The sequence below is a fragment of the Arctopsyche grandis genome, chromosome 9, assembly GCF_051622035.1.
Source record: "Arctopsyche grandis isolate Sample6627 chromosome 9, ASM5162203v2, whole genome shotgun sequence".
NCBI lineage: Eukaryota > Metazoa > Arthropoda > Insecta > Trichoptera > Hydropsychidae > Arctopsyche > Arctopsyche grandis.
This window is the reverse complement of record NC_135363.1, coordinates 424,901-451,954: the sequence shown is the minus strand read 5'-3', so window position 1 is coordinate 451,954 and position 27,054 is coordinate 424,901. Positions and strand designations below refer to the sequence as shown.

At 37.7% G+C, this 27,054-nt stretch overlaps 2 protein-coding genes across 2 annotated transcripts in view; both read right to left on the bottom strand.

Moving 5' to 3' along the window:
* The window catches only part of LOC143916841 (uncharacterized), a 504,240-nt gene that overhangs the window by 355,168 nt on the left and 122,018 nt on the right, over nt 1-27,054 (bottom strand). The gene's annotated exons all lie outside the window — the stretch shown is intronic.
* On the bottom strand, nt 62-2,603 carry LOC143916878 (kelch-like protein 23). The gene is made up of 10 exons (XM_077438139.1): nt 2,577-2,603; nt 2,143-2,501; nt 1,893-2,068; nt 1,631-1,828; nt 1,394-1,561; nt 1,163-1,318; nt 942-1,090; nt 654-873; nt 382-562; nt 62-308 (listed from the first exon to the last, which is right to left on the bottom strand). Exons 2-10 carry the CDS (start codon nt 2,255-2,257, stop codon nt 184-186), a joined length of 1,488 nt encoding a protein of 495 aa, XP_077294265.1. The 5' UTR covers nt 2,258-2,501; nt 2,577-2,603; the 3' UTR covers nt 62-183.

Here is a 27,054-nt window from a genome sequence, read left to right as displayed (position 1 = left end):
ATTTAGATAGTATTAATTATTCATGAACATTAAATATTGACGGAAAAATAAAATATATTTTGAGAAGTTGTTGCATATTATGTATTTATTCAAACATTTGGATAAATTAAAAATTCAAAAAGTACATTTAATGATTATTTCATGATACATTTTTTTCAAATAATACAAAAAAACTGCAGTCGATCAAATAATCGAATCATATGGAATGACATGTGCAACTGCAAATCCTCTCGTTCTGCTCAGACTTGTTGAAGCTTTCCAAGATTTGTTCGTCTCGTCGTATTCCCAAACATCACTTGTATATCCACCTGAAAATCAAAACAATAAATTAATTCTACATTCGAGACCCATAAATCCAAAATAAGTTGTAAAAAAACTCACCCATGCTAAACAGTTTATTTTGGAAACAGCCGAGACTAATTACGTATGCAGCTTGCGGTAGTTTGGTGAATGCAGTCCACACATTTGCATTCGGATCGTAATGCTCCACACTGTCTAAAATAGAAGAAGTTTGCCAATCATATCCACCAGCGACGTAAAGTTTTCCTTTGAATGCGACGCTCTAAAATGGTGAAATCAAAATTTAGTTCATTTTATTTTGGAGAGTTGTATATTATTTGCGATTGTTGTGAATAAAGTTAATTGATGTTCACCGAATGATAATGTCTTCTCTGAATCATCTGAAAGCGGTAAGTCCAAGAATTGGTCTCCACTGAATACATCTGCACTTTATTCGTGGATATCCATTTTCCATTTTCCATTGTAAACCCACCTGTTATGTATATTTTATCGGCGATGACAGAAGCACTATGATGACTAACTGCTAGCAACAATGGAGCGATGATCTCCCAATCCCCAGTGTTGCTGCTCCACCTAATCGAAATCAATAATCGTCAACTTCTCTTTCAATCGATCTGATGAAATGATTGCAATTTAATCACCTTTCCACTGAAGATAAATAGTCACCACCAATGGCGTAAACATCCGTGGACGAACCGCGCCGAAGTGTCACTGCTGAGAAGTCATAACGAGCTTGATTTAATGGCTTCAATGGCTTTTTCTCGCCGCTTTTCAAATCGATGTATTCCACCTGAAAACAAATAAATTCCGGTTATATTCCGATTTCTCTAAGCAGCTACTTCGCAACACCGGAAAACGTTACTGAAGTCATTGATTCATCTGAAGAATTATATCCGCCGATGATAACTATCCAATCTCCCACGAGGACAGACGCAAACCATATTTTATTTATTCCAATATTTTTGGATAGAGTCCAACTGTTCTTTAGTCCATCAAATATATCGATGGTGTTTGCCATCTGAAAACACGTTATGCAATAAAATAATTAATTTACAATCCAATCAAAATATTATACTTGTGATACAAAACTCACTTCTAAATCATTCCCCCCAACCAGTGCCATTTTATATCCTTTTATTTTTCTACGAGGGGTCTCTCTTGGGACGAAAGATTTATCATTCTTGTTTATAATTTCTTGTCTAATAGTGGTCATACACTCTGCACACAAATTACAGAACGTCATTACTTCATAGACGATAAACTGAAAATATAACACATTATTCGAATGATTTTTATCACTAAACTGAAACATTCATTTAATTTGAAATACCTCCAACGAGAGTAGGGATAACCTCACAGATTTCATCAGCTGTGCCAAGTTACTTTTATGGTTTGCATCATCATGATTTACCCACAATTTCACAGCTTTGAATACGCTTTCTTCGGAATGCACGAACAAATCATTCGATTTCAAGATTTCCATCAAGTTGAAGAGCGGCAGATTGAGAAAACCTTGAGTTTTGTGCAGCTGAAACAGAAGTGGAATTGAAAAATATTTAAGTGACATATTTTTTTATATAATCAACACTCACCGTCTCGAAGTTTTCCAGAGTCAAATCCATTGCCTTTTTTAGTAATTCGGAATCTCCTGTTGATTTCAAAACTTCCAGACAGTTTGAGAGATCGACTGTTTTAAATTGCTTTGGAATTTTCACTTCCAGTCGGTTGGCTAGGTCCATTAATTTTTCGACGTGCTTTTCGTCTATATCTAAAATTATATTTCAGATTATTACATTTGAAGACGAAAATAATTGATTACTTTTGATGTTTATGAACTCTAACTTATTTCTCCAGTGTAACAATACTTTAGGATTGCATCGATAACTTCGTAGTCAAATTGTGACATAATCCCCTCCACTAGACCTTCGTTTGTCCCAAAGAATTCGCTACACGCCATTAGAACTATCAAGTGTGCAGGAAACCTGCGATTATGAAAAATTATAATTCAACTGGCAGAACAATTTACATTTTAAATAATTTTGGATTCGAATTAAGATACTCTCGGCCTCGAACTGCAAATAAGGTGTCGCATTTCTTATTTAGTTGGAAGGACTCATACAAATACTCCACTCGTTTTGCAGCAAAATCAGGCTTCGCCTTCACTAGATACATCTTGTTTCTGATTTTCTCTTAGATTTCTCCTGGAAAACAAGATTGAAAATTATATAAAAAGACAATATAACTATAAGTGCTAAGCAAAATAAAGTTCGACTTACCAATTGGAAAGAATAGCAGCAACTGATGTGGAGAACTGTCGTTCTGCGGTTTTATCTCGATAGATAAGGATATCTCAACCCTTTCGTTGCATTGAAACGTATATTAATTATTTACTGCAGTTAATTATTTCTCATAAATGCCATGACAGGTGACCAACATACGGGGAGTATATAATTGAACTTTAGTTAAGATCAGGGCTGTGGAGTCAGACTCCGACGTTTTGCTATGATTCCATTCGGACTCGAATTATTATATTATAGTATGATCGACTTTTTTTGCCAATGCATAAAATTATTAAAAATGAAAATAATTGCGATATTTCAAATATAAAAAAAAATAATGGAATTAAATTGCCATTTATCCAATATATCGAATTATTGGTAGTGAAATAGGTATAAATAAAGAGTAAGTACATTCATAGTGCATGGATAAGAATTTCATACACAAACATATAAATTTAATAAAAAAATGAGAGTAAAAATTGAAATAAAAATAAATATTTAAGCACATCAAAATACGTGCAAGTCAACTATTTTATTTTTATGGTAAATAAAATAAACAAAGTATTGTTAAGTTATTTTATTTATTTATTTATTCATAATCATTGAGAAGATTGAATTTATTTTTATTCCCTCTCAATTTTGTAATAAACGTTATCTTAAATAAAAAAAAATATTTAATAGTGATGGCTAAAATGAATAATTTGAACAAAGATGTTGTGTCTGAATTGGTATTTGGATTTTGATTTATGAAATTTCAATGATTAAATTGTAAAAGCGATATTCACATATTTTGCAAGAATAAAAACAGTTTTTGGAGTTTTTTGAAATTAACTTACATGTAATTAGCACTTGATTATTTACCCGGATGTGGCATTATATGTACTACACAAAAACATGTTTTTACAATAATAATGAAAAACCGCATGGAAATAACCACTCATCCGATATTAAAATAATCATCTTCTCACAGATAAAACACATTTGGAAATTAAAAATAAGATCATCGATAATAGAATTCGACAAACTACTCAAATCCGAAATGCATATTTTGCACTCAAGAGAAATAAAATCTAAAGTAAGCAATTAATAAGAATTGAATAATAACCGAAAAATGTATTTTTTTCAAGATAATTTCAATGATAGCGGAAAAACCGCACAAAAAAACAACCGACTATTGAAAATAGAAGAAGGATTGTTGACACTGGTTTTAACTCTTATCTATAATATTATATTATATACTAAATGCATTGCTTAAATCAAATAAATGCATTAAATCAAGGCTAACTCGTTTAATTTTCGTTTATGAACATGAAAATTCGAACTGGAGATTTTAAATAATGTGTATTAAATTTTAGGTCTTTTCTTAAGTTTTTGGATTCAATTGTCTCATAAGCCGCTCAACGGATTGAGATGAATCGTAAAAGTTATGATGGATAAAAGTTATGATAGCCCTTTCAAATACGTATAACTGACGCTAACATATCTGGTAGTTATTGTATATCTATGTATGTGGGTGGAATTCCTGAATAGATGACGCTATTCAGGACCACGATGGGATGTGGCGGTGGAATTGAAGATCAAACACGTGCGTTTTCAGTCATGTTGTTTATTAAAACGACACCACGCGGTGGTTTAACGACCAACCGCCCCCAGTGGAAGGTTAACTTCTACTAACTGTAAAATAGCGGTCCTTTCGCGCCCTCTGCCACTTTTCCATCCCCTCTCTACAATCGGTCGTAACATACCCTTTCTCAGCCATAGCCCATACATCAGCCTTTCGTTCAATCCCAACACTACATCTATATATTTAAATGAAAGGAACAGGAAAGAAACCTGCAAAGATAAAACGTTTATCGACTTGGAAACAATCCAATTTGAATTTGTTAGATCAGCATACGATGAAATCCATTTATCCATTTATCCAGCTATCTGAGCTGAAACTGAAATTACTGCTCAGAATTGAGAATATTATGGGAATAATATACATGTGTATGTTAATCGGTGTGACTTACTCAGTTATTGAGGACGCAGCCTCTCCATTGGATCTGAAAGTAAAGTGGTTGTAATTGTAATTGTAATTGTCTACCATCGATATATAATATAAGCAGTTACTACTTACATTTCAGATAGCATGGCCCGGCCCCGATTTTTGTTTTCAGAACCGCTATCAGAGCTGAAATTTAAATTAATTCGATTAATAACAATATATGTGATTTACTATAAATAATCATTCGTATAATAGATATAAGCAGTTACAACTTACGTTCCGTATAATATGATCGATCTTCCACTTTTTGTTTCGAAATCACATTCTGAGCTGAAATTTATAAGCGATTGAGATTATTAACATATCCAAGAATCGATAATAATGCAGAAACAATATATAAATGAGTTACTCGTTTGACGACGTTGGTGTCTCGGTGATGGACCTGAAAGAAAAGTGATTGTAATTATGAATATTGTCAATCATTGCTAAATAATCATACTCGTACATTGAAACTTAAATTTCCGATGGCGATACCGAGCTTCGACTCTTCATCTCCACACCGAGCTGACTTAAAAGCTGGTGCGATTTTTAACATATCCGAAAATTGATATTTCGCAATTTTCATTTCCATTTCCACTGCCATCGTTCGCGTTGGCCATCTTCAATTGCTCAAATTGATCTTTCAAACTCTTCCAACCGAAACATTGTATATTTTGACACTTTGACACTTACCCACCCCACTCGTAACGTTTTTTAAATCCGACCATTACCTTTTGACTTTTTTTCCTCTCCTTCGCTTAATTAGTTCGCAAGTATGCAGATCCAGAGTCAAGTACAATTCGAGTTGCAAATGCAATCCAAATAGTTTAAATTTCTCTCCAAAGAAAAAAAATCGTTATAAAAATTCTAAGTAAAAAAAATCGATAAATAACGCCAACATTCTTGCATAAACTTAACGTGAAGAGAGGGGGGGGGGGGCAAGAATAGGCTACAAAACAGGAACAGAATCGACTGGTTTCGGAAAGAAATTGATGCACGAATTAGAAATTACGAATTACAAATTACGAAGTGATTACGAATTACGTTTTGTGCATCGCCGACGCCCCGACGCCTTCGCCCCCGATGCCTTCGGAACCCCGGGGCCTTCACCCCCGGCGCCGCCGACGCCTCCGACGCCCCCAGCGTCCCCGATGCCTTCGACACAAAAAATGAAAAAAAATGAATTAATATGAAGCATTTAAATTGAAATTACCGAGTTAGTACGTTTAGATAAAAAAAATTCGGGTGTGACCAACCCATGACTTTATCTATGTATTTGAGGAATATAATAAGGTTACAAAACAAAATTCGATATTGAACTGATGACTATGATAGCGATACAAATTGAGCGCACATGTATGGAAACTTGCACAAAACAAAAGTTCTACTTCCGGTTGTCTGATTTTTTTAAATTTTTTTTTATTACTAAAAATCACTATCAGTGATTATTACTAAAAATCACTCATTAAATATCAAGAAAATAAAAATTATTATTAAGGTCAAAATAAAATAATGAAATATTGTTTTAAAAAAAAATACTACTTTCGGTTTACGAATTCTGACCAAAACCCTACCAGCTCTAAGTTAGTACATAAAGGATAGAAATATAAATTTTCAGCTTAATACGTTCAGGGGTGCGGATAGAGTAGTGGGCACAACATTTTTGACCTTTCTACGAGGAAAAAAGTCCCACTTCCGGTTCATTAAATTAAGTAATTTTTTTTTTATTTTTACTTGAAATTACTATTTTTATTATGCACAATAAATATCAAGAAGCTTAAAACAATTTAAAAGGTCAAAATAAAATAATGAAATATTGTTTTTAAAAAAAATACTACTTCCGGTTAACAAATTCTGACCAAAACCCTACCAGCTCTAAGTTAGTACATAAAGGATAGAAATATAAATTTTTAGCTTAATACGTTCAGGGGTGTGGACAGAGTAGTGGGCACAACATTTTCAACCTTTCTAAGTGAATAAAATCCCACTTCCGGTTTATAAAATTTAATAACTTTTTTTTATTTTCATCACATTACTAGAAGAATTATACTCGAATTTTTTTGTGACGAACACACATGTTTAAGGGGTCGAAAAAAATAGTGGAAGAAAAATCGAACAAGAGTAAACTGCCACTTCCGGTTGACAAATACTTACTAAATTTTACATATAACTTGGTATTAAGCTTAAACTTTTAGATACGAAATTTCAGTTCAATAAACCAAAAGGTTTCTGAGAAAAACATAAAAAACCTCGATTCTCTAGAGTAAAAGTACTGCTTCCGGTTCAGATAGAAATATTTAAAGAATATGAGGTTATAAAAATTATTATTTGTATTATATTTAAAAAAAAATTCAGTCTGTTTCAGTTAGTGGTTTGGGAGATAATTGAATTCAAAAACTTAAAAAAAAGAGGACACCTATAAGGGGAGGTACCATTTCCGGTCAACTAAAAAATTTGAAAAAAAATAACGACGTGTCGATAAGAATTTCATTTTTTAACGATACTAAGTTTCAGTTCGATAGGACTAACGGTGTTAAAAATAACCCTAAAATACACATGTGTCTGTGTGGGTGTGTATTTTGGGGATATTTTTAACACCGTTAGTCCTATCGAACTGAAACTTAGTATCGGTTACTGAAATTCTTATCGACACGACGTAAATTTTTTTCAAATTTTTTAGTTGACCGGAAATGGTACCTCGCCTTATAGGTGTCCTCTTTTTTTAAGTTTTTGAATTCAATTATCTCCCAAACCACTAACTGAATCGGACTGAATTTTTTTTAAATATAATACAAATAATAATTTTTATAACTTCATATTCTTTAAATATTTCTATCTGAACCGGAAGCAGTACTTTTACTCTAGAGAATCGAAGTTTTTTATGTTTTTTTCAGAAACCTTTCGGTTTATTGAACTGAAATTTCATATCTAGAAGTTTAAGTTTAATACCAAGTTAATTATAAAATTTAGTTAGCATCCGTCAACCGGAAGTAGCAGTTTACTCTTGTTCGATTTTTCTTCCACTATTTTTTTCGACCCCTTAAACATGTGTAATCGTCACAAAAAAATTCAAGTATAATTCTTGTATCAATTTGATGAAAATAAAAAAAAATTATTTTATTTTATAAACCGGAAGTGGGATTTTTTTCTCTTAGAAAGGTCGAAAATGTTGTGCCCACTACTCTGTCCGCACCCCTGAACGTATTAAGCTGAAAATTGATATATTTCTATCCTTTATGTACTAACTTAGAGCTGGTAGGGTTTTGGTCAGAATTCGTAAACCGAAAGTAGTATTTTTTTTTAAAACAATATTTCATTATTTTATTTTGACCTTTATAATTATTTTTATTTTCTTGATATTTAATGAGTGTCAATGACACTGATAGTGATTTTTAGTAGTTTTTTTTTTAAAACAATTTTTCATTATTTTTTCATTGTTTTATTTTGACCTTTTAAATTATTTTAAGCTTCTTGTTTTTTGTTGCTCACAAAACGCTCGTCCAAAAGTCACTAAAATTTCTGGCAGTCGAAAAATCCATCACACTAACGATTACTATCATACTAACAAGAACTCGAGTGCCAAATATTCCGTATTCGAGATTTTCATGGCAAAAATTGTCTCTTGGGGCCCCGGCCCCGGGAGCATCAAGCCGCAACATCCTCAAATCTAGTCAGCGTGCTTATGCCTCAAGTTGGTAACGAATGTTACTAAATGTAACATTCGTTACATTTAGAATGTACTAAAATATGCGGTTTTCACATGTCTCATATTACTCACCCGTTGTACGTTTTCGTTCTCGTTCTCGTTCTCCTCCATAAGTAGGTAAAATCCGTTTTTCGAAAACAGTTATAACATTTTGTTTAGTGTTCAAAAAACCCTAAGAGTATAAAGTCCAAATATTGATTTTATACTTTTGCTAAAAATGTACGTATTATTTGCGGGGGCCTCGGGCCCCCTACGACAGCCGGGCCCAGGTTATTTACATACCCTCCCCCCCCCTCTTATCGGCCTTGACTGTACATATTGAGTCGTCTAGTTCCAAAACCCGGTAAAAGCGTTTCACTCATTTGTTGGTAAACGCACTTTTTCTGCCACAACTTTATTTAGTGGATTTCATTTACAAAGTTTTATTTTAATGAAAGATATACGATTTAAAATTATTTTGCAATTCAATTTTTTGGAAAATTTTTGAGATTAAATAAAATATTAAGACTTGAAAATAATTTTGCCGGTGTCTGTTCCTGAGTTGTCGTTTTACCGGTCTTTGGAACGAAAAATGATGAATTTTTAAGTAAACTTTACATTCATATACAGTATGGTTAAGAAAAAAACTTTCATTTTTAAATATTTTTTTAGAAATTCTTATTTAGAAAAAGTAAAAAAATATAAACAAAAATTTAAAATTATGTTTTTTGTTAAAAAATATATTTGGAATGAAAAACACGTAAAATACGTATTTTTTTAAGAAAATGTTAGGAACATGATATAAAAAAATTACGAGCTTTTTTTTCGAAAATCGAAAACTTAAAACTAAATTTGGCACAAAAAAACATTAAAATATTTTTATTTAAAAAATAACGATAAAAATTGTAGCATTTAAATTATATATTTTTATAAATGTGTTAGGAACGAAAAACTGTAAATATATTTTTTAAATAAAATATGCTAGGAACGACGAACAAGATATATTCATGAAGGAAAAAAAAATCGAACGATGAATAACAAAAAGTAAAATAATAGAAAATTAAATTTAATCAAATCGATTATCTCATTACATATACTCGGCAATCGTTTTCTTCCATTGCTTGACAATGTACCCGATTATGATCATCATAATTTATTGCCATATTTTAATTTTTGCTGAATTCCTCAACATCAACATAGTACTAGTATTCTAAGACTTTAGTATTCCAGTCCTCACCATAATGTTTTTTCAAAAGATTTGCCACGTCTATTACTTTATCTAGTTTAACTCTAATACCTGATCTAACAAAACTTGGATCGAAGTTTGTTAAAGAGGTGCCCATTTCCGAAATCAAAGAATTCGAGATTGTAAGTTATTTACAAAACTCGCTAACCTCACCAAACTTAACCCAACCTAACCTAACCTAACCATCACCGAAATCAAAGATTTCGAGATTGTAAGATTAACATAAAACTCGCCAACCTCACCAAATCTAAGCCAACCTTACCTAACCATCACCGAAATCAAAGAAATCGACATTGCAAAAATATACAAAAAACGTGCTAACCTCACCAAACCTAACCCAACCTAACCTAACCATCACCGAAATCAAAGAATTCGAGATTGTAAGATTTACACAAAACTCGCTAACTTCACCAAACCTAACTCAACCTAACCCAACTATCATCGTAATCAAAGATTTCGACATTGCAAAAATATACAAAAAACTCGCTAACCTCAGGAAACCTAACCCAACCTAACCCAACTATCACCGAAATCAAAGTATTCGACATTGCAAAAATATACAAAAAACTCGCTAACCTCACCAAACCTAACCCAACCTAACCTATCCATCACCGAAATCAAAGAATTCGACATTGTAAGTTATTCACAAAACTCGTATACCTCAGCAAACCTTACCCAATCTAACCTAACCAACTTGAAGTTTTACACAAAAGAGATTGTAAGTTGTAAGGATTGTAAGTTTTACACAAAACTCGCTAACCTCACGAAACCTAACCCAACCTAACCCAACTATCACCGAAATCGAAAAATTCGACATTGCAAAAATATACACAAAACGTTCTTACCTCACCAAACCTAACCCAACCTAACCTAACCAACAACGGAATCAAAGAATTTGAGATAGTAAGATTTACAGAAAACTCGCTAACCTTACCAAACCTAACCCAACCTTACCTTACCATCACCGAAATCAAAGAATTCGACATTGCTTAAATATACACAAAACGTGCTAACCTCACCAAACCTAACCATCACCGAAATCAAAGAATTCGAGATAGTAAGATTTACAGAAAACTTGCTAACCTTACCAAACCTAACCAAACCTAACCTAATCATCACCGAAATCAAAGAGTTCGAGATTGAAATCAAAAAATTCGAGATTGTAAGATTTACACAAAACTCGCTTACCTCAACAAACCTAACCCAACCTTAACCTAACCATCACCGAAATCAAAGAATTCGAGATTGCAAAAATATTCGCAAAACGTGCTTACCTCACCAAACCTAACCCAAACTAACCTATCCAACAACGGAATCAAAGAATTCGAGATTGTAGGATATACACAAAACTCGCTAACCTCACCAAACCTCACCCAACCTAACCTAACCATCACCGAAATCAAAGAATTCTAGATTGTAAGATTTACACAAAACTCGCTAACCTCACCAAACCTTTTTTTTTTTTTTTTTTTTTTTCTATGCGTGGGAGGAGAAAATCTTATATAAGACTCCCTCTAGTCCGCACTAGAGGGAAGTGTCAGATTTTTACTGACTAAAAAACTCCCCCGACTCACCTCACCCCTTTGGGAACCCCACTCGTCGGTGGATTGCTTCCGCAGGGGCTGATTTCGTCCTTATTGGCTTCTCCTTTTTGTGTGGATCCCTCCTTTCCGGTGCGTCTAGTTGGCCCGCTTGGTTTCTGTTTCCTGAAAAACATTCATATACAGTATTAATGATAGGCTGGTAATAGTATATCTATATCTATGGATTGACATCTGTTCATTTCCTTCTATAAGTCTTTCCGCTTTCCTTAGCCGTTCGGCCTCCTCCTTCTGCTTCATGACGCTCCGTGCGAACTCTGCGAATGCGTCCCAAGAGGCTACGTCTTTAGTGATGTTCTGTGCTATGTCTTCTGTGTTGACCGGGGTGCTTTCTTCGAGTGTGGCTCTTTCAGATTCCCATGCAGGGCATACGAGGAGTGTATGCTCCGCGTCGTCTCTGATTGATTCACAGTGGTGACATCCTGCTGTCGTTTCCTTTCCGATGCGGTTGAGGAATGCCCCGAAACACCCATGGCTGATTAGTAGCTGGGTTGTGTGATAGTCCGGTTGTGCGCTTTTCCTCCTTGTCCAGGCTGTGATTGATGGGATCAGTCGATGTGTCCATCTACCTTTGTCTGAGCCGTCCCAGCGGACCTGCCATTCCGTCATGAGCTCCGCCCGTGCCGTCGCTCTTACTTTTTTCGTTCCCTCCTTTCTTCCCTCGTATACCTTCTTTCTTTCATGTGCCAGTAGGTCGATGGGTGGTACTCCAGCAATAACCAGTACTGCGTACTCCGATACTGTTGTATATGCCGATACGATTCTCAGTACGCCCCTGCGTTGTACCCTTGCGAGGTATTTTCTGGTTCTCTCCACTGCCATGCTGGGCGCCCATATTGGTGCACCGTATAGGATCACCGAGTGCACTACGCTGTTGAGTAGTTTTCTTCGGTATGGTTTGGGCCCTCCGATGTTGGGCATTAGTCGTCCGATGTTGTTGACAGGTCTTGAGCATGCCGCTTTTTCGGCGGCACGCTCAGCTTGTTTCTTAAAGGTTAATTTGTCATCTAGAATTATTCCAAGATAAGTCAAATACCTTTTTAGTCTCACGTCGTATCCCGAAATGGTGATTTTCGGGGGTTCAATTTTTCATTTTCTGGTGAAAAAAACCGCCTCGGTTTTTTGTGGTGCAAGCTGTAGTCCGGCTTCCGTCATCCAGTCGTTCACCAGGTCGAGAGTGTCGTTCGTGGCGGTCTCGAGGTCCGTTATTGTCCTAGCCACAACAATGATAGCTACGTCGTCTGCAAAACCCACCAGCTTCGCTCCTCCTGGAAGTCTTAACTTAAGAAGTGAGTCGTACATTATGTTCCATAATGTTGGTCCCATGACAGAGCCCTGTGGAACACCAGAGGAGATTTTGCGTTCTGCCAGTCTTGTGATCAGAACCCTCTCCGACAGGTAACTTCCTATTATTCTTACAAGGTAGTCCGGTATTCCACCGAGCTCCGATAGAGCCGACATTATTTTACCCCATCTGGCAGAATTGAATGCATTTTTAACGTCCAGTGTCACCATTATACAGTGACTACTCGTTTTTAATGTTCCACTATACGCGTCTTTTATTGTCTTTATGACCTCGGCTATTGCGTCTACCGTGGACCGACCGGGTCTGAACCCGTATTGCTGCGAACATAACCCGCCTTCCGTCTCCGTCGTCTTCGCTACTCTCTGTAATATGAGGCGCTCGGGAAGTTTGCCCAATCCGTCCAACATACACAGTGGCCGGTATGACGACGGCTCCTCCGGTGGTTTGTTGCCCTTAGGTATGAGCACGAGTTTCTGCCTTTTCCATATTTTTGGGAATTCTCCGCTCTTGAGGCAACTGTTGACTGTCCGCAGCAATGTTTCCGGGCAGACTTTAGCAGATATGCGGAGAATTTCGGTCGGTATTCCGTCAGGTCCAGGTGATTTGTCAGTGGACAGCCGTTTTGTTGCCGAGTATAGTTCACCCAGTGAAAACTCTGGGATGTCTTCGGGCTCTATGATCCACGCTTGTGGTGTCGTCTCGTTGTGTGTAGGGAAAAGGTGTGAAACTATCGTTTCCAAATTTCCATCTCTGTTTAAGAAGGGAATTTGGCAAATACGGCCACACTCGAACTTGAGCGTCTCTTCGCACGTTTTAGTGTCTAGCTTGCCGACGGCCCACCTTATCGGTTCGTTCTTATGCGGGATCGAATCGGTCGTTCTTGTGTCTCTTAGCTCGTATGAGATGTATTGGTGGTCGCTTAGTGTGGTGTCGCTGAGCACCTCCCAGTTGGTAATGCGGCCAATGGTGTCCTCGTCCGCGAAAGCGACGTCGACTATGGAGCCAGTGCTTCCTCTGACGAAGGTATTTGCACTTCCGGTGTTCAGGACATGCAGGTTTAGTCTGGCCATTGTGTCAGCTAGTAGACGACCGCGCTCATCGGTGATTCCCACTCTGTAGACTTTGCATTGAAGTCTCCGGCAACGACCACTCGTCCTGTGCTCCTGCTGAAGCTCGCCTCCAATTCCTGCAAAAACAGTACGAAGTTCGAGTCCGAGGCGTTCGGGGCGGGCGGTTCTACAGTAACAGCTGTAGAACCGCACGCCCCGCACCCGAACCCAGACTGCACCTGCCTGTGGTGTTCCTGCCTCTGTGATTAACCCGCTTCCACGTGAGATGTAGATCGCCGAGCGCTGGGTTGTGTCGGCAAACCAATCTCCATTTAATGGGCGATGTTGTTAGCTTATTATTGTGATGTCAATTTTTTTCTCATAGATGGTCTACAGGAGGAGGTCCTTACGCAGCCCTGCAATGGTTAAGGGTTACCTGGAGGACTCATATTTTTCCATTTGCAGCCATTATGTTTGTGTCTTCCCCTTCCTCTGTCTCTCCAGTTCGGCTTTGTATGCAGGACACTTGGGTGTCCCTGCCATGTGCTGTGTGTCCGTGCCGCGGTCTTTGCAGACAATGCAGCACAGACTGTTCTCGCATTTGGCCGCTATGTGGCCTCCTTTACCAAATCGGCGACACAGTTGGGACCTGTCGCTTCCGCTGCAGGTGACTGCCAAGTGTCCGTACTCCTGGCACTTGTAACAGCGGACCGCTTCTATGTGCTGTCGTACGCGGCAGTTTACCCATCCTACGCGAAGCTTACCTTTTTTTAGGATTGTATGTGCTTTGTCACTTGCCATCTTTACAACTGCAACTCTTGTTCCGTTGTAAATGTTGAATAGGCTGACCACTTCAGCCTCCTCGAATGTAAGCGGTCCCAGTACTGATTTAAGGGCGTCCATCACATCTTCTCCTTCATCCAGGTCCCGCACCTCTATCTTCACCATCGTCGTCAATCTCCTGACCGTTGTGTCGTCACCAAGTGCTGTTTTAATGGCGTCTGCTAGCGTTGTGGGGTTGCCGCCGTTCCTTTCCAGCTCCATTAGGATCATTCCGTTCCGGGTTTTTCTGATGCGGTCCACCTGGCATCCAGTTTCAGCGATGTCTACGGTGGTTCTTATTTTTTTGAGAATATCCGCGTACGTGTTGTTATTATTTTCGTTTCGCTTCAGTGTTATCGTTTCGGTTTTTGGGAGCGGTATAGTCAGTTTGGGTTTTTCCTGCTGGACCTTGTTTTGTTGTTGTCGTTGCTGCTGCGTCTGCGGCTGTGAATACGGCTGTGGGCGCTGCTGCTGTTATTCTTCCTGTTGCGCTTGCTCCTGTTCCTGTTGCTTCTGTAGCGGCTTCTGGGGCTTCCACTTTTGCTTCCGCTGCTGTTGCCGTTGGGTCTCCCACTCTTCGGTCTCGGTCTGATTGTTTTTCTCTGTCGTCTCTGTCGCCGTGCTGGAGGAGGAAACTTAAGATGGAGTTTTGTTGGTTTTTTTCTTTTTCTGCTCTTCCTCGGCTAGGCTTGTCACGAATCTGTCTACTAGGCTAATTTTGGTTTTAATATTTATCTTCGTGTTTTTGACATGTCCATTTCCACTTTTATTCTGTTTATTGGATCCATAATTTGTTGCTGTGGCTATTCGTTGCCCATTGTCATTCATATCAGCAGATAATCCACGATGTATCGTTTGTTGTGGTCAACTGGTCTAAGAATCAGCTGTGCATGTAATAATGTTACGTCTCTCGCGCATGGGGGCGAATAGTCACGCGCATGTATGTCAGCTGTTCATAAAGCGAACTATGTATGTCAGCGGTTCGTTCCCGGTGACGTTTATTTTTTACGATTTTTGGGGTAAGGATTTTTATTTGTGACAATAGATGTCGCTCCTTCAGATACGTCTGATAGTACTGGCACAGACGCAGTGAAGTTCCAATGGCCCCTCCTGACTCCTAGTTGCGACTCCTGGCTTCTAGTGGCGGTTCTGGACTGTGTAGACTGCCGGCGTCGGTGATCGGCCGAGAGCGCGCACAAACACGTCCACTCGCTCCCATTGTCCGCGCGCCACTCCAATTCACGAAACCTAACCCATACTAACCTAACCATCACCGAAATCAATGAATTCGACATTGCAAAAATATACACAAAACGTGCTTACCTCACCAAACCTAACCCAACCGAACCTAACCATCACCGAAATCAAAGAATTCGACATTACCAAAATATCCACAATACGTGCTTTCCTCACCATACCTAACCCAACCTCACCTAACCATCACCGAAATCTAAAAATTCGACATTGCCAAAATATCCACAAAACGTGCTTTCCTCACCATACCTAACCCAATCTAACCTAACCATCACCGAAATCAAAGAATTCGACATTGCCAAAACATCCACAAAACGTACTTACCTCACCATAACTAACCCAACCTAACCTTACCATCACCGAAATCAAAGAATTCGACATTGCCAAAATATCCACAAAACGTGCTTACCATACCATACCTAACCCAACCTAACCTAACCATCACCGAAATTAAAGAAATTGACATTGCCAAAATTTCCACAAAACGTGCTTTCCTCACCAAACCTAACCCAACCTAACCTAACCATCACCGAAATCAAAAAATTCGACATTGCCAAAATTTCCACAAAACGTACTTTCCTCACCATACCTAACCCAACCTAACCAAACCATCACTGAAATCAAAGAATTCGACATTGCTAAAATATCCAAAGAACGTGCTTTCCTCACCATACCAAACCCAACCTAACCTAACCATCACCAAAATCAAAGAAATCGACATTGCCAAAATATCAACAAAACGATCTTACCCCAAAAAACCTAACCCAACCTAACCTAACCATCACCGAAATCAAAGAATTCGAGATTGCCAAAATATCCACAAAACGGTCTTACCCCACAAAACCTAACCCAACCTAAACTAACCATCACCGAAATCGCAGAATTCGACATTGCCAAAATATCCACAAAACGTGCTGACCTCACCATACCTAATCCTACCTAACCTAACCATCACCGAAATCAAAAAATTTGACATTGCCAAAAAATCCACAAAAAGTGCTTACCTCACTATACCTAACCCAACCTAACCTATCCAACACCAAAATCAAAGAATTTGGGATTTTTAAATTTTCACAAAACTTGCTAATCTCACAAAACCTAACCCAACCTAGCCTAACTATCACCGAAATCAAAGAATTCGACATTGCAAAAATATACACGAAACTCGCTAACCTCACCAAACCTAATCCAACCTAACCCCACCGTCATCGAAATCAAGGAATTCGAGATTTAAAGAGTTACACAAAACTCGCTAACCTCACCAAACCTAACCCAACCCAACCTAACCGTCACCGAAATCAAAGAATTCGAGATTTTTGGATTTTCACAAAACTCGTTCACCTCACCAAACCTAACCCAACCTAACCTAACCATCACCGAAATCAAAGAATTCGACATTGCAAAAATATACTTGAAACTCGCTTACCGCACCAAACTTAACCCAACCTAATCTAACCGTCACCGAAATCGAAGAATTCGAGATTGTTAGATTTACAAAAAAACTCGGTTACATCACAAAACCTATCCCAACCTAGCCTAACTATCACCGAAATCAAAGAATTCGACAATGCAATAATATACACAAAACTCGCTAACCTCACCAAACCTTACCAAACCTAGCCTTACTATCACCGAAATTAAAGAATTCGACATTGCAATAATATACAAAAAAATCGCTAACCTCACCGAACCTAACCCAACCTAACCTAACCATCACCGAAATCAATGAATTCGATATTTTAAGATTTACACAAAACTCGCTTACCTCACCAAACCTAACCCAACCCAACCTAACCGTCACCGATATCAAAGAATTCGACATTGCAAAAATATACACGAAACTCGCTAACCTCACCAAACGTGACCCAACCCAACCTAACCATCACAGAAATCAAAGAATTCGACAATGCAAAAATATACACAAAACTTGCTTACATTACCAAACCTATCCCAACCTAGCCTCACTTTCACCGAAATCAAAGAATTCGACAGTGCAAAAATATACACAAAACTCGCTAACCTCAGCAAACCTAACCCAACCTAGCCTAACAATCACCGAAATAAAAGAATTCGACATTGCAAAAATATACACAAAACTCGCAAACCTCACCGAACTTAACTAAACCTAACCTATCCAACACTGAAATCAAAGAATTAAAGAATTTTCGATATTCACAAAACTTGCTAATCTCACGAAACCGAACCCAACCTAGCCTAACTATCACCGAAATCAAAGAATTCGACATTGCAAAAATATACACGAAACTCGCTTACCTCACCAAACCTAACCCAACCAAACCTTACCATCACCGAAATCAAAGAATTTGACATTGCAAAAATATACACAAAACTCGCTTACCTCACCAAACCTAAACCAACCTAACCTAACCATCACAGAAATCAAAGAATTCGACATTGCAAAAATATACTTGAAACTCGCTTACCGCACCAAACTTAACCCAACCTAATCTAACCGTCACCGAAATCGAAGAATTCGAGATTGTTAGATTTACAAAAAAACTCGGTTACATCACAAAACCTATCCCAACCTAGCCTAACTATCACCGAAATCAAAGAATTCGACAATGCAATAATATACACAAAACTCGCTAACCTCACCAAACCTTACCAAACCTAGCCTTACTATCACCGAAATTAAAGAATTCGACATTGCAATAATATACAAAAAAATCGCTAACCTCACCGAACCTAACCCAACCTAACCTAACCATCACCGAAATCAATGAATTCGATATTTTAAGATTTACACAAAACTCGCTTACCTCACCAAACCTAACCCAACCCAACCTAACCGTCACCGATATCAAAGAATTCGACATTGCAAAAATATACACGAAACTCGCTAACCTCACCAAACGTGACCCAACCCAACCTAACCATCACAGAAATCAAAGAATTCGACAATGCAAAAATATACACAAAACTTGCTTACATTACCAAACCTATCCCAACCTAGCCTCACTTTCACCGAAATCAAAGAATTTGACAGTGCAAAAATATACACAAAACTCGCTAACCTCAGCAAACCTAACCCAACCTAGCCTAACAATCACCGAAATAAAAGAATTCGACATTGCAAAAATATACACAAAACTCGCAAACCTCACCGAACTTAACTAAACCTAACCTATCCAACACTGAAATCAAAGAATTAAAGAATTTTCGATATTCACAAAACTTGCTAATCTCACGAAACCGAACCCAACCTAGCCTAACTATCACCGAAATCAAAGAATTCGACATTGCAAAAATATACACGAAACTCGCTTACCTCACCAAACCTAACACAACCAAACCTTACCATCACCGAAATCAAAGAATTTGACATTGCAAAAATATACACAAAACTCGCTTACCTCACCAAACCTAAACCAACCTAACCTAACCATCACAGAAATCAAAGAATTCGACATTGCAAAAATATACACGAAACTCGCTAACGTCACCAAACGTAACCCAACCCAACCTAACCATCACCAAAATCAAAGAATTCGACAATGCAAAAATATACACAAAACAAGCTTACATAACCAAACCTATCCCAACCTAGCCTCACTTTCACCGAAATCAAAGAATTCGACACTGCAAAAATATACACAAAACTCGCTAACCTCAGCAAACCTAACCCAACCTAGCCTAACTATCACCGAAATCAAAGAATTAGAGATTGTCAGATTTACACAAAACTCGCTTTCTTAACCAAACCTTACCAAACCTAGCCTAACTATCACCGAAATAAAAGAATTCGACATTGCAAAAATATACACAAAACTTGCAAACCTCACCGAACTTAACTAAACCTAACCTATCCAACACTGAAATCAAAGAATTAAAGAATTTTAGATTTTCACAAAACTTGCTAATCTCACAAAACCTAACCCAACCTAGCCTTACCATCACCGAAATCAAAGAATTCGACATTGCAAAAATATACACAAAACTCGCTAACATCACCAAACCTTACCCAACCTAACCTTACCATCACGGAAATCAAAGAATTCGACATTTCAAAAATATACTTGAAACTCGCTTACCGCACCAAACTTAACCCAAGCTAACCTAACCGTCACCGAAATCGAAGAATTCGAGATTGTAAGATTTACACAAAACTCGCTTACATCACCAAACCTAACCCAATCTAACTTAACCATCACCGAAATCAAAGAATTCGACATTGCAAAAATATACACGAAACTCGCTTACCTCACCAAACGTAACCCAACCCAACCTTACCATCACCGAAATCAAAGAATACGACATCGCAAAAATATACACAAAATTCGCTTACCTCACCAAACCTAACCCAACCTAACCTAACGATCACGGAGATCAAAGAATTAGAGATTATAGGATTTACACAAAACTCGCAAACCTCACCGAATTTAACTAAACCTAACCTATCCAACACTGAAATCAAAGAATTAAAGAGTTTTAGATTTTCACAAATCTTGCTTATCTCACAAAACCTAACCCAACCTAGCCTAACTATCACCGAAATCAAAGAATTCGTCATTGCAAAAATATACACGAAACTCGCTTACCTCACCAAACCTAACCCAACCTAACCTAACCATCACCGAAATCAAAGAATTCGACATTGCAAAAATATACACAAAACTCGCTTACCTCACCAAACGTAACCCAACCCAACCTTACCATCACCGAAATCAAAGAATACGACATCGCAAAAATATACACAAAATTCGCTAACCTCACCAAACCTAACCCAACCTAACCTAACGATCACGGAGATCAAAGAATTCGACATTACAAAAATATAATTGAAACTCGCTTACCGCACCAAACTTAACCCAACCTAACCTAACCGTCACCGAAATCGAAGAATTCGAGATTGTAAGATTTACACAAAACTCGCTAACCTCACCAAACCTATCCCAACCTAGCCTAACCATCACCGAAATCAAAGAATTCGACAATGCAAAAATATACACAAAACTCGCTAACCTCACCAAACCTAACCCAACCAAACCTAACCATCACCGAAATCAAAGAATTCGACATTGCAAAAATATACACAAAACTAGCTTAACAATCCAAACTTAACCCAACCTAACCTAACCGTCACCGAAATCGAAGAATTCGAGATAAAAAGATTTACGCAAAACTCGCTTACATTACCAAACCTATCCCAACCTAGCCTAACTATCACCGAAATCAAAGAATTCGACAATGCAAAAATATACACAAAACTCGCTAACCTCACCAAACCTAACCCAACCTAGCCTAACTATCACCGAAATCAAAGAATTCGACAATGCAATAATATACACAAAACTCGCTAAACTCACCAAACCTAACCCAACCTAACCTTACCATCACGGAAATCAAAGAATTCGACATTGCAAAAATATACTTGAAACTCGTTAACCTCACCAAACCTTACCCAACCTAACCTTACCATCACGGAAATCAAAGAATTCGACATTGAAAAAATATACTTGAAACTCGCTTACCGCACCAAACTTAACCCAACCTAACCTAACCGACACCGAAATCGAAGAATTCGAGATTGTAAGATTTACACAAAACTCGCTAACCTCACCAAACCTATCCCAACCTAGCCTAACTATCACCGAAATCAAAGAATTCGACAATGCAATAATATACACAAAATTCGCTAACCTCACCAAACCTAACCCAACCTAGCCTAACTATCACCGAAATCAAAGAATTCGACAATGCAATAATATACACAAAACTCGCTAACCTCATTAAACCTAACCCAACCTAACCTGAACATCACCGAAATCAAAGAATTAGAGATTATAAGATTTACACAAAACTCGCAAACCTCACCGAACTTTACCTAAACCTAATCTATCCAACACTGAAATCAAAGAATTAAAGAGTTTTAGATTTTCACAAAACTTGCTAATCTCACAAAACCTAACCCAACCTAGCCTAACTATCACCGAAATCAAAGAATTCGACATTGCAAAAATATACAAGAAACTTGCTTACCTCACCAAACCTAACCCAACCTAGCCTAACTTTCACCGAAATCAAAGAATTCGACATTGCAAAAATATACACGAAACTCGCTTACCTCACCAAACCTAACCCAACCAAACCTAACCATCACCGAAATCAAAGAATTCGACATATCAAAAATATACACAAAACTCGCTAACCTCACCAAACCTAACCAAACCTAGCCTTACTATCACCGAAATTAAAGAATTCGACATTGCAATAATATACACAAAAATCGCTTACCTCACCAAACCTAACCCAACCCAACCTAACCGTCACCGAAATCAAAGAATTAGACAATGCAAAAATATACACGAAACTCGCTAACCTGACCAAACGTAACCCAACCCAACCTAACCGTCACCGAAATCAAAGAATTCGACATTGCAAAAATATACACGAAACTAGCTTAACAATCCAAACTTAACCCAACCTAACCTAACCGTCACCTAAATCGAAGAATTTGAGATAAAAAGATTTACGCAAAACTCGCTTACATTACCAAACCTATCCCAACCTAGCCTAACTATCACCGAAATCAAAGAATTCGACAATGCAAAAATATACACAAAACTCGCTAACCTCACCAAACCTAACCCAACCTAACCTAACTATCACCGAAATCAAAGAATTCGACATTGCAAAAATATACACGAAACTCGCTTACCTCACCAAACGTAACCCAACCCAACCTAACCATCACCGAAATCAAAGAATTCGACATCGCAAAAATATACACAAAACTCGCTTACCTCACCAAACGTAACCCAACCCAACCTAACCATCACCGAAATCAAAGAATTCGACATCGAAAAAATATACACAAAACTCGCTAACCTCACCAAACCTAACCCAACCAAGCCTAACTATCACCGAAATCAAAAAATTCGACAATGCAATCATATACACAAAACTCGCTAACCTCACCGAACCTTACCCAACCTAACCTAACCATCACCGAAATCAATGAATTCGATATTTTAAGATTTACACAAAACTCGCTTACCTCACCAAACCTAACCCAACCCAACCTAACCGTCACCAAAATCAAAGAATTCGACATTGCAAAAATATACACGAAACTAGCTTAACAATCCAAACTTAACCCAACCAAACCTAACCGTCACCTAAATCGAAGAATTTGAGATAAAAAGATTTACGCAAAACTCGCTTACATTACCAAACCTATCCCAACCTAGCCTAACTATCACCGAAATCAAAGAATTCGACAATGCAAAAATATACAGAAAACTCGCTAACCTCACCAAACCTAACCCAACCTAGCCTAACTATCACCGAAATCAAAGAATTCGACAATGCAATAATATACACAAAACTAGCTAACCTCACCAAACCTAACCCAACCTAACCTGAACATCACCGAAATCAAAGAATTCGACATTGCAAAAATATACACGAAACTCGCTTACCTCACCAAACGTAACCCAACCCAACCTAACCATCACCGAAATCAAAGAATTCGACATCGAAAAAATATACACAAAACTCGCTAACCTCACCAAACCTAACCCAACCTAACCTAACCATCACGGAAATCAAAGAATTCGACATTGCAAAAATATACTTGAAACTCGCTTACCTCACCAAACTTAACCCAACCCAACCTAACCGTCACTGAAATCAAAGAATTTGACAATGCAATAATATACACAAAACTCGCTAACCTAGCCGAACCTAACCCAACCTAACCTAACCATCACCGAAATCAATGAATTCGATATTTTAAGATTTACACAAAACTCGCTTACCTCACCAAACCTAACCCAACCCAACCTAACCGTCACCGAAATCAAAGAATTCGACATTGCAAAAATATACACGAAACTAGCTTAACAATCCAAACTTAACCCAACCTAACCTAACCGTCACCTAAATCGAAGAATTTGAGATAAAAAGATTTACGCAAAACTCGCTTACATAACCAAACCTATCCCAACCTAGCCTAACTATCACCGAAATCAAAGAATTCGACAATGCAAAAATATACACAAAACTCGCTAACCTCACCAAACCTAACCCAACCTAACCTAACTATCACCCAAATCAAAGAATTCGACATTGCAAAAATATACACGAAACTCGCTTACCTCACCAAACGTAACCCAACCCAACCTAACCATCACCGAAATCAAAGAATTCGACATCGCAAAAATATACACAAAACTCGCTTACCTCACCAAACGTAACCCAACCCAACCTAACCATCACCGAAATCAAAGAATTCGACATCGAAAAAATATACACAAAACTCGCTAACCTCACCAAACCTAACCCAACCAAGCCTAACTATCACCGAAATCAAAAAATTCGACAATGCAATCATATACACAAAACTCGCTAACCTCACTGAACCTTACCCAACCTAACCTAACCATCACCGAAATCAATGAATTCGATATTTTAAGATTTACACAAAACTCGCTTACCTCACCAAACCTAACCCAACCCAACCTAACCGTCACCAAAATCAAAGAATTCGACATTGCAAAAATATACACGAAACTAGCTTAACAATCAAAACTTAACCCAACCAAACCTAACCGTCACCTAAATCGAAGAATTTGAGATAAAAAGATTTACGCAAAACTCGCTTACATGACCAAACCTATCCCAACCTAGCCTAACTATCACCGAAATCAAAGAATTCGACAATGCAAAAATATACAGAAAACTCGCTAACCTCACCAAACCTAACCCAACCTAGCCTAACTATCACCGAAATCAAAGAATTCGACAATGCAATAATATACACAAAACTAGCTAACCTCACCAAACCTAACCCAACCTAACCTGAACATCACCGAAATCAAAGAATTCGACATTGCAAAAATAAACACGAAACTCGCTTACCTCACCAAACGTAACCCAACCCAACCTAACCATCACCGAAATCAAAGAATTCGACATCGAAAAAATATACACAAAACTCGCTTACCTCACCAAACCTAACCCAACCTAACCTAACCATCACGGAAATCAAAGAATTCGACATTGCAAAAATATACTTGAAACTCGCTTACCGCACCAAACTTAACCCAACCTAACCTAACCGTCACCGAAATCGAAGAATTCGAGATTGTAAGATTTACACAAAACTCGCTAACCTCACCAAACCTAACCCAACCAAGCCTAACTATCACCAAAATCAAAGAATTCGACAATGCAATAAAATACACAAATCTCGCTTACCTCACCAAACCTAACCCAACCAAACCTAACCATCACCGAAATCAAAGAATTCGACATTGCAAAAATATACACAAAACTAGCTTAACAATCCAAACTTAACCCAACATAACCTAACCGTCACCGAAATCAAAGAATTCGAGATAAAAATATTTACGCAAAACTCGCTTTCATTACCAAACCTATCCCAACCTAGCCTAACTATCACCGAAATTAAAAAATTCGACAATGCAAAAATATACACAAAACTCGCTAACCTCACCAAACTTAACCCAACCTAGCCTAACTATCACCGAAATCAAAGAATTCGACAATGCAAAGATATACACAAAACTCGCTAACCTCACCAAACCTAACCCAACCTAACCTAACTATCACCGAAATCAAAGAATTCGACATTGCAAAAATATACACGAAACTTGCTTACCTCACCAAACGTAACCTAACCCAACCTAACCATCACCGAAATCAAAGAATTCGACATTGCAAAAATATACACAAAACTAGGTTAACAATCCAAACTTAACCCAACCTAACCTAACCGTCACCGAAATCAAAGAATTCGAGAAAAAAATATTTACGCAAAACTCGCTTACATTACCAAACCTATCCCAACCTAGCCTAACTATCACCGAAATTAAAGAATTCGACAATGCAAAAATATACACGAAACTCGCTAACCTCACCAAACGTAACCCAACCAAACCTAATCATCACCGAAATCAAAAAATTCGACATTGCAAAAATATACACAAAACTAGCTTAACAATCCAAACTTAACCCAACCTAACATAACCGTCACCGAAATCGAAGAATTCGAGATAAAAATATTTTCGCAAAACTCGCTTACATTACCAAACCTATCCCAACCTTGCCTAACTATCACCGAAATCAAAGAATTCGACAATGCAAAAATATACACAAAACTCGCTAACCTCACCAAACATAACCCAACCTAACCTAACCATCACGGAAATCAAAGAATTCGACATTGCAAAAATATACTTGAAACTCGCTTACCGCACCAAACTTAACCCAACCTAACCTAACCGTCACCGAAATCGAAGAATTCGAGATTGTAAGATTTACACAAAACTCGCTAACCTCACCAAACCTAACCCAACCAAGCCTGACTATCACCAAAATCAAAGAATTCGACAATGCAATAATATACACAAAACTCGCTTACCTCACCAAACCTAACCATCACCAAAATTAAAGAATTCGACATTGAAAAAATATACACAAAACTAGCTTAACAATCCAAACTTAACCCAACCTAACCTAACCGTCATTGAAATCGAAGAATTCGAGATAAAAAGATTTACGCAAAACTCGCTTACATTACCAAACCTATCCCAACCTAGCCTAACTATCACCGAAATCAAAGAATTCGACAATGCAAAAATATACACAAAACTCGCTAACCTCACCAAACCTAACCCAACCTAACCTAACTATCACCGAAATCAAAGAATTCGACATTGCAAAAATATACACGAAACTCGCTTACCTCACCAAACGTAACCCAACCCAACCTAACCATCACCGAAATCAAAGAATTCGACATCGAAAAAATATACACAAAACTCGCTAACCTCACCAAACCTAACCCAACCTAACCTAATTATCACGGAAATCAAAGAATTCGACATTGCAAAAATATACTTGAAACTCGCTTACCTCACCAAACTTAACCCAACCTAACCTAACCGTCACTGAAATCAAAGAATTTGACAATGCAATAATTTACACAAAACTCGCTAACCTAGCCGAACCTAACCCAACCTAACCTAACCATCACCGAAATCAATGAATTCGATATTTTAAGATTTACACAAAACTCGCTTACCTCACCAAACCTAACCCAACCCAACCTAACCGTCACCGAAATCAAAGAATTCGACATTGCAAAAATATACACAAAACTAGGTTAACAATCCAAACTTAACCCAACCTAACCTAACCGTCACCGAAATCAAAGAATTCGAGAAAAAAATATTTACGCAAAACTCGCTTACATTACCAAACCTATCCCAACCTAGCCTAACTATCACCGAAATTAAAGAATTCGACAATGCAAAAATATACACGAAACTCGCTAACCTCACCAAACGTAACCCAACCAAACCTAATCATCACCGAAATCAAAAAATTCGACATTGCAAAAATATACACAAAACTAGCTTAACAATCCAAACTTAACCCAACCTAACATAACCGTCACCGAAATCGAAGAATTCGAGATAAAAATATTTTCGCAA

What these genes read in the sequence shown, in the direction of transcription:
- LOC143916878 (XM_077438139.1), bottom strand. Translation starts at nt 2,257, where the DNA reads ATGGCGTGTAGCGAATTCTTTGGGACAAACGAAGGTCTAGTGGAGGGG. An exon ending in TATCCCTACTCTCGTTGGAG is followed by an intron (nt 1,562 to 1,630) that starts GTATTTCAAATT and finishes TTATATTTTCAG; the next exon opens with TTTATCGTCTATGAAGTAAT. An exon ending in AGAGAAGACATTATCATTCG is followed by an intron (nt 563 to 653) that starts GTGAACATCAAT and finishes TCACCATTTTAG; the next exon opens with AGCGTCGCATTCAAAGGAAA.